This window comes from Ipomoea triloba, chromosome 1 (assembly GCF_003576645.1).
Source record: "Ipomoea triloba cultivar NCNSP0323 chromosome 1, ASM357664v1".
Taxonomy (NCBI): Eukaryota; Viridiplantae; Streptophyta; class Magnoliopsida; order Solanales; family Convolvulaceae; genus Ipomoea; species Ipomoea triloba.
Window position 1 is genome coordinate 26,909,760 of NC_044916.1, and position 8,995 is coordinate 26,918,754.

General features: G+C 36.1%; 1 protein-coding gene across 1 annotated transcript; it reads left to right on the plus strand.

Annotated features, from left to right (window-relative positions):
• The first annotated feature begins 1,569 nt into the window (after positions 1–1,569).
• LOC116023636 lies at positions 1,570–8,978 on the plus strand. Its single transcript, XM_031264641.1, has 8 exons — positions 1,570–1,755; positions 2,450–2,693; positions 3,529–3,652; positions 4,530–4,876; positions 4,965–6,744; positions 7,171–7,424; positions 7,785–7,869; positions 8,843–8,978. The coding sequence occupies exons 1-7, from the start codon at positions 1,664–1,666 to the stop codon at positions 7,854–7,856; spliced, it is 2,913 nt and encodes a 970-aa protein (XP_031120501.1). The 5' UTR covers positions 1,570–1,663; the 3' UTR covers positions 7,857–7,869; positions 8,843–8,978.
• The last annotated feature ends 17 nt before the right edge of the window (positions 8,979–8,995 follow it).

The following is an 8,995-nucleotide window of genomic DNA, read 5'->3' on the forward strand; positions in this document are numbered from 1 at the left end:
GTATCGATAACTCATATGTACACACCATGTAATACGTTATAATTAGTCATTGTTCAATAAATTTGTTACTCCGTATCTACAGGGCCGTTCCATTAAAAAATATGGGTCTTGTCTAGTAGGTTAAATTGGACCTTCCGTCCTTCACTATTTTTGTTTCGGGATGCAATCTAATTAAATATAATAGAGTAAAATTACAATCTAAATAAAATAGAGTAAAACAAAAAGCACAAATATAATAATAGAGAGGTCAAACAAGAACATAGGGGGGGGGGGGATATTTTTTCAGTACAATGCTTAAAAAAAAGATATATCTATTTATAAAAGTAAATATAAAGTTAGAAGTTTATAAGATCTAGAAAATCTCTATAACTAAGATAATTGAGTTCAATCCATATAGACTTCAAGTTATTGTATTGAATGTATTATATGATAAAAGTGAAAAAGTAATAAAAAAATTGTCTAAATATAATGCATAAAATTCAACAAAGAACAAAATAGATTTCAAAGTTTAATTTAAAATTAGTGGCATTTTCATGCATATTTAAATACAAATTTATTCACCCAATCCAAATTTCGATGTCAATTACTTCTAAAATTTTATTTTCAATTACAATTAAGAGCAATCAATATATATGGATGCTAAAAATACGCAGTATTTATCAAGTATAAAATTATTGAACTATATATATAATATTTTTTTCAAAATTGGGGGTTCTATGCGGTCGCCCAAGGGCCAGCCCTGCGTATCTAACTAGTATCCACATGTCTCTCTTAGTCTCTTTGTATCGCATACAAAATGACATGCAACTCACCATATTCAAATTCATATATTGTGATAGTCTTATCAGAATTATAATGTCCAAATTAAAACTTTTATGACTAAATATGCTTTTACAATAGTGATTACCTAATTATTTGTCACTCATATTCTTAATCTTTAAGAATGAAGGATTATAAAAATTGTACATGAATATTAATCAAATCATAATAAATAAATTTTGACAAAATTACAACGCTCAAATAAATAAAAGTTGACTTTTGAATTTAAAAAGTATTATTATATATTATCAAAAATGAATTTAAAAATATTATTGGAAAAAAATTTCAGGGCAGTGTGTCTGTGTGACTGTGTGTGAGCAAAAAGTTGTTAAGTGACATGCAAGGACAATTGAAAACCAATTACTGGGTTATGTGGCATTTTTCCAAATTGGTGAAATAGGCAAATGTAGACCATAAATATAAATTACATTTTTTATTTTTAATATATTAAAAGTATATTATTTGTGTATTGAATATATATATATATATATATATATATATTTTAAATGAATATATATTATTTAATAGTATATAAAATAATATATTTTCAAATAACATATTTTACGTATGTAAAAAATATGTTTTTAATATATTAAAAATGTAATTTTTATTTGTGGTGCATATAATTGTGTTGGATTATGTTTGATTGGGTTAAATAGGCATGTACGGTGTGTCTCGTAGCAGTGCACTTGAACGCACCGAATCATTTGACCGCTTGACAAAATATAGCATCGAAACGGGTGCAAATATAGAAGCAATTTCGTCCAGCCCGAGTTTAGCCCGCAAACGGAAAACCAGTCGAGAGAGGGAAGAAGATACAGAGAGAGAGAGAGAGAGAGAGAGAATGATGAAGGAAGAAGCCATAAGCTCCTCTGGCGATCCTCTGCTGCCACCCAAGTCTTCCTCTCCTCCGCCTACCCCCACTCCCGCTGCTAGGTAACCCCAATCCCCATCGAAACAACAAAAACCCTAGGTTACGTTTCTCTCTACTCATTCTGTGTTGCTCCCCATCCCATTCTGGGGCTTTCGCCTTTCCATAAGCGAATTTTCGGTTATTTGTTTATAATAATCTTTGTAATGCTGCTTTTCTTTCTTCACACTTTGACACTCTTTCGTGTTAAGCTTATTCATTTGTTTGCCTCTTCCGTTATAAAACTTATAATCGAGTCTTGGGGTTTTAATTTTTATCTTTCTTATGTTTTCTTTTTCCAAAACTAATTGTTTCAATGAAATCGCATGATTCTGCTAGCCACAAACCTATAATTCAATAACAGCATATTAGGAAAATAGAAAGGATTTTGTTGCTAGGGAAGCTGAGGTTTGAAATGGTTGCTGGCTATTTGCCAGCAAGGCAGCAATGGTATTACTGTAGTGTAGTTATTTGAGGATAAAACTGTGCATTTGCTGCAGTTTCTTTTACATATGGATGAGGTGATTTTAATCTATTTATCTCTTCTGTATGACAATAAGTTGTGGCTATGGAATCATCAACTTCCCTGGGCTAAGGCAAACAAGATGTGAAGTAAAGATGGGATAGTCAGAGAACAATTGGTCAAATTGTTTGACTTTTCCAAACATTTCAACCACTTGAGTGATAAGTAGTTTAATAGATTGTATTACTTCTTGTCAGTTCTGCAGGGGCATCTTCTCCTACTGTTCCAGTAAATGTTGGCAGCACAGACTGGGCAGTACAGGGCTCAAAAGCAGGTTCCGTTTCCCGTGTTGGGTCACAGCGCATAGGGACTTCATTGAGTACCAGTGCTGGTGGTTCTGCTCTTGGATCATCACAGCCTTCGTGTAGACCCTGGGAAAGGGGTGATCTATTGAGACGCCTCTCAACATTCAAACCCACAGACTGGTTTGGAAAGCCTAAGGTTTAAATCTGGGCCTCCATTTATTATCATATTACATCGAAGTTACTCAAAAATCATTTGTTGGTTCTTTTGTGTGTGGATCCTATTTTCCGTCAATATTTACATTATGGCGCTACTTTGAGATAGTTTTGAAGTTGGGGGACATAGACAACTATATTTCTTAGATGATTTTGCACAGGCAGGGGCTAGCTGCAGAAGAGCTAGGCCAATTAATTACTTAGAACTCTGCGCTGCCCCAGCCCCCAGAATTTATTACTTAGCACTGAAAATAAGAATTTTTATTCCTCTTAATTTTACATCCTTAATGTCTTTAGTGCATTTATCTTTTATTCCTCTTAATTCTAGTTCATCCTTAATCTCTTTTGTGGCATTTTCTATTCCTCTTAAGTCTAGTACATTGCTAATATCTTTAGTGATATTTATTTTCCCTTCGGAAAAAGAGAGTTTACAGATAATGGTGCTGGGTTGCGTCTTTCTCTAACTGGTCAATTTCCATTTAATTTTTATCCTCACTTAGAAAACAACAAGAAAGGTACTCTTTGATAATAGACATGAATTGCACTAGCTAAAATGAAGCTAAGGCTAAGTGAATTTTACTATCTCCTTTATGATGAATGGACATTCTTTTTTAAGCATTATGCCTCAATGATACTGTATGCCCTTGCTGCACCTTCTATTCTCTTCATTTATTTATTCAGTTACCTCTTGTTTTTCTTGTACTTTCTTTATTAACTTATTTGTGTCACAAATGTTTTGTGCTAAAATAGTGAGCTTTACATAATTTTAAGTGGACTGGAGGTTTCTTCAATTCATGGTTTTAGTATGACTTTGGCAGGCTGCTGGTTCTATGGCTTGTGCCAGAAGGGGCTGGATAAATGTGGATGCTGATAAGATTGAATGCGAGTCATGTGGTGCAAATCTCAAATTTATTTCCTCAGCTACCTGGACTCCTTCTGAAGGTGGCTTGTGCTGTATATTATTTTGGCATTTTATAGCTGTTTGTTATTCTTATTTCATAGTTAGCAATCAGATTTTTTTTTTTAATTCCGTTAAGACCCTTATATAATCATAGTGTACATTATTACTAGAATAGTATAGTATATTAGTATTCACTATTCAGAGTAATTAACAGCTAGGGGAAAATTTTCTGATAACCTTTAGAATTGGAACTGAAAAAAAAATCCATCCTATATGTCAAACAAGGGGATATCCTATGCCCATTTCTCTTTCTCTAGTATCTTGATTTCTACCTTTAAACCATGCCAAGATTTAGCTTGAGATTGTCCAGGCCAAGAGTGTTTAGGCCTAGTTTAGTGGGGTTTTTAATAGAAATAATGCTAATTTTACTAAGGTTGGTATATGCTTGTGGGTCCATAAAGTTCAGGGGCTAATTTAATTATGAGTTAACTGTTAACCTTAATGTTTCTTTTTACCATATGAATAGTGGTTAGGGACTGATAAAGTTTTTTAATAGTTCAGTTGTTTATAATTTTATTTCTTAAGTTCAGGTGATGTAGGTGCACATTTCCCTAATTAAAAAGGTGGTTTTATTATTTATGAGTGTCAACTGCTTAACTTCAGAGAACTGTAACCTGATGCTCATTGGATATTATGAAATTATCTAATTGAGGCACACATGGAAATTCACTTTGATAATTGTGAGCTTTTGCAACTTGGATATCTAGTGTAACCAAGTGCACCTCATTTAGAGTTTGTACTGTCTATGACAATTATGCAGCAATTTTTTGCCCTTGTTACCTTATGTTTTAACCTTAATAAGACTTTACTGCATGCCTGTTATACCTTTTGTTCTAATAAATAGGTTATCCTTTATAGCTGATGTTGCTGGTGAAGACTTTGCAAAAAAACTTGATGAAGGGCATAAAGTCACTTGTCCATGGAGGGGAAATAGCTGTGCAGAGAGCTTGGTCCAGTTCCCCCCTACTCCACCTTCTGCCCTAATTGGTGGTTATAAGGATCGTGCTGATGGATTACTTCAGTTTCCTTCCCTCCCTATTGTGGCTGCATCTGCAATTGAGCATATGCGAGTTTCTAGAGGTTCAGAAATTGATTCTTTTCTAGCTCAATCACAGGGTTTTGGAGGTGTTGAACCTTTCTTTAGGCCAGAGGTTATGTCTGGAGCTGAGAACACCAGAGAAGATGCTTTCTTTATATACTCTCGTGTAAGATTGTCATGCTTTCAACTACTACTGATTTCCCTCTCTATATTTTCATTTCTAAACCTTTTTTCAACTTTTCATTACAACTTAGGCTCAGAAGCTGATAAGCCTTTGTGGATGGGAGCCAAGGTGGCTTCCAAATGTCCAAGACTGTGAAGAATACTCAGCTCAGTCGGCTAGGAATGGGTGTTCAACAAGTCCGACAAAAGATCATGGTCCTCCACAAGAACTTGGCCGTGGCAAGAAGGTACTGTCTTGTTCAAAGAAAAGGGATACTGTTAAAAATGAAGTTGTGTGCCCCATGTCAAAAGGTGAATCTAGGTCACCTTTGTTGGATTGTAGTTTGTGTGGAGCTACAGTGAGAATTTTGGACTTCCTTACGGTTTCTCGTCCTGCTTGCTTTGCTCCCAACAGCATTGATATCCCTGAAACAAGCAAAAAGATGGCATTAACACGAGGAGTAAGTGCTGCCAGTGGAATAAGTGGGTGGGTTGCTACTGATGGTATGGGAAAGGAGCAGACAGAGGACCATGATGAAGCAGCAACAGATGAGGGAAGGTCGTTGTCGAATAATGGTGTGGATCTAAATCTTACAATGGCAGGTGGGCTGTCCTGTTCACAACTACGCAAGAATTTAGGTCCTGACCAATTTCAAGATGTGCACAAGAGAAGAGATCCAATGATTGGACAGCCTTCTAGCAGTGAGGTTGGTGACCGTGCGGCTTCATACGAGTCTCGTGGTCCTAGTTCTAACAAGCGTCATTTAGAGGAACGTGGAAGCACTGCCGACAGGCCACAATTGGTAGTACAACAAGCGGACAGCGTTGAGGGAACTGTAATAGACCGTGATGGAGATGAAGTCAATGATGACAGTCAGTACTCAGCTGGTCCTTCAAAACGCCCCCGTGAGTCAGATCCTCTAGAAATCCATCACTCATCATATGGGAAAAATGCAGCTGGTGCTGGTCCTAGCCTGTCACTTGGTATTGAGGTTGGAACAGATGGCCAAAGAGATGATCCTTTCAACCAAGGTCATGAACAGGTGATTGGTTTCCCAGCTACAAGAGATTCAACACATGTTTCATCTGTTATTGCTATGGACACATTTCATTGTGCGGATGATGATTCAATGGAAAGTGTTGAAAACTATCCAGGAGATGTTGGTGATATTGAATTCCCTTCAACATCAGGTGTAAAAAGCACGGATCCATTTGAGATGTCTGAGTTAAACTATAGCAATCAAGCACAGCAGAGTGCTTGTCCTGCTGCTATTAGGAGTGCTGGTGAAATTGGTGTTAGTAGCACAAATGATGAGGAAGTTTTAAATGCAGATACTGCAACTGCACATGCAAGGGATGGCCTTAGTTTTGGAATTAGTGGAGGAAGTATAGGAATGGGAGCTAGCCATGAAGCTGAAATTCATGGGATGGATGCTTCTGTGCATAGAGCTGATAGTGTTGTTGGTGATGTGGAACCAATTGCTGAAATCACTGAAAATGAAGGTCAAACCGGTGAATTTGGTCCTGATCCTGGACTGATGGGTGACTATGTTCCAGAGGAAATGGACCGGGAGGATCCTAATGGTGATAGTCAAGATCTAACATCTCGCTCAGTGGGAAGAGCTGATAGTGGTTCAAAAATTCTTGGCTCAGCCAAGGCAGAATCCATCGAAAGTGCTGAGAAGACCAGCCATGATCCCTCTACACCCAATAATAGTGCACATCCCTCTCTTTCTTGCAATGCTATTTTATTGTCTGTGCATGAGGCATCAAAGGAAGAAGTTACCCAGGCTGCCCAAGCTGCCAATGCACTGGCTACTGAAGATGGTGGATATGTGGTGGAGTCAGGCTTCTTGGTTGCAAAGGGGACAGGTAATGGTATCTCTGCTGTTCTGTTTGCCCAACTCTTGTCTTCACCTCCATGCAAGAGATTAGCAGGTTGTAAGAAATGTTGATAATGATGCATAATAAACCTTGAGTCTGATTTATTTTATGTTTATTAAATTTCTTCCACTCAATATTAAGAAGTAATGCTCTAAACTAATATTCACTTTGCTTAGATATATAGGACATTTCATTGGCAATGTGAGCATGACAAGTGATATTCATAACTTGGGGTTGTGTAGCACTGTAGCCTATAATGACACCACTGCTTGTTATAATGGAATATCTGATAGGTCATTGTAGTTCATCATTTAAATGATACTATTAGTGATGAATGACCTGTGTCCTTTTCCCAATTTCTTCGCTTCAGTTAAATATTTCCACTTTAATTATATTAAATAGTAAGTGTTTCAGGGCCTCCCAATGGGGAAAGTGGTTATAAAGAAGCTGTTGAGTTCGACCCAGTTAACCATCATAACCCTTTCTGCCCTTGGGTCAATGGAAATGTTGCTGCAGCTGGCTGCACCAGTAGTAGTGGTTCCAGTTCCAGTGCTGGTGCTCTTGCTCTTTGTGGTTGGCAGCTAACTTTAGATGCTTTGGATTCTTTGTCGCTTGGAAATGTTCCAATCCAAACTGTGGAGTCTGAATCAGCCGCTTCTTTGTATAAGGTATACAAATCTATTCTATGCTTAATAATATACATATCTATAGTTATCTTGGATTTATTCAATTCCTTTGAGATGGTAATCATTGAGCTGGATGCCTTACTGGTGCACTCCTGCTAAAAGTGGGTTACATTAAGCTATTGTTAAGATCCATTTCCCTAGTTGCTGGTTTCTTGTGTAAGAGTTTCTTCTTTGATGTTTGAGATCAAAGGATGTTCTATAAATTTCATTCAAGTTTCTTTGCTGGACTAGGAAAAATTCTTTCAGCTTTCTGTCATTTGGTCCTTTGATTTTGCCATTGCCGCAATTGGATATATTTGAAGGATTTGATTTTGGTCTGCCATATTTAACTTTCTTTTGCAGGATGACCATCGATCTGCTGGTCGGAAACTCTTGGCACGAAACTCATTTAGCAAAAGCCGTGGAGGGAATTAACAGTGAATTATAAGTGAGTTAAAACCTGGTAATTTGTATGTGTTATTATGATTTCTCTTAATTCCATAAACGAGTGTGCACGTTTTGAAATTATATTAATGAGCTACCTGAACCAGAATATTCTGCCTGATGTGGAAATGTTTCCCACCAATAGAAATGCTTTGACTATTCAACCTGTTTAATTTAGTGGGCCCTTTTAACTTAGTAATATCAAGGAGGGATGTTAGGACTAGGAGTTGAAAAAATGAGGGGAAATAATCATTTTCTTTAAATTTGGGTCTAATATGCTTTTACCATTCACTTAATATAAGCTGTGTGCTTCCACAAGTCTTTTCTTGTTGATTGCATATTTCTATTATTAAAGTTGAAGCTTAGTGGATTTTTTAAGGTGTTTAATATATGTAAGCAAATGTTAACATTTAAACTCCAGATGGGTTTATGCTTCTGTGAAACAGAAAATATTTGTATTCATTCTTTTTTCAGTCTTAAGAAAAAGGATAAGAAGCAATAAAGGGATTATGGAAAAATTTTAGAAATACTAAAAAATGACTTGGCCTAGATTTCAGATAGCCTGTCAACTAAGAGCCAATACATATCATTGTTTCACAGAAAATATTTTTATTCATTTTTTTTTTCAGTCTTTTAAGAAAAAAGCATAAGCAATAAAGGGATTATGGAAAAATTTTAGAAATACTAAAAAATGGCTTGGCCTAGATTTCAGATAGCCTGTCAACTAAGAGCCAATGCATATCATTGTTTCACAGAAAAATATTTTTATTCATTTTTTTCAGTCTTTTATGAAAAAGGATAAGAAGCAATAAAGGGATTACAGAAAAATTATAGACATACTAAAAAATGACTTGGCCTGTAGATTTCAGATAGCCTGTCAACTAAGAGCCAATGCACATCATCAAGCTTACAAGTAGTTGCATCCTGTTGCCTTTAATCAAACTTGACATATTACACATTCATTGGTTTGCATTCAGGGTTTTATAGGTCTATAATGCAAGCTGCCCAATCAACTGGTCTCAGTTTGTGTGGGATCCTGAATTGTTGAACCATTTGATTCCTTGAGATGTTCCATCGAGCCAGAAGACTCTCTTTTTTTTTTTTTTTTTTTTTTTTTTTTTTTTTTTTTT

What these genes read in the sequence shown, in the direction of transcription:
- LOC116023636 (XM_031264641.1), top strand. Translation starts at nt 1,664, where the DNA reads ATGATGAAGGAAGAAGCCATAAGCTCCTCTGGCGATCCTCTGCTGCCA. An exon ending in ACCCCCACTCCCGCTGCTAG is followed by an intron (nt 1,756 to 2,449) that starts GTAACCCCAATC and finishes ACTTCTTGTCAG; the next exon opens with TTCTGCAGGGGCATCTTCTC. An exon ending in CTTTCTTTATATACTCTCGT is followed by an intron (nt 4,877 to 4,964) that starts GTAAGATTGTCA and finishes ATTACAACTTAG; the next exon opens with GCTCAGAAGCTGATAAGCCT.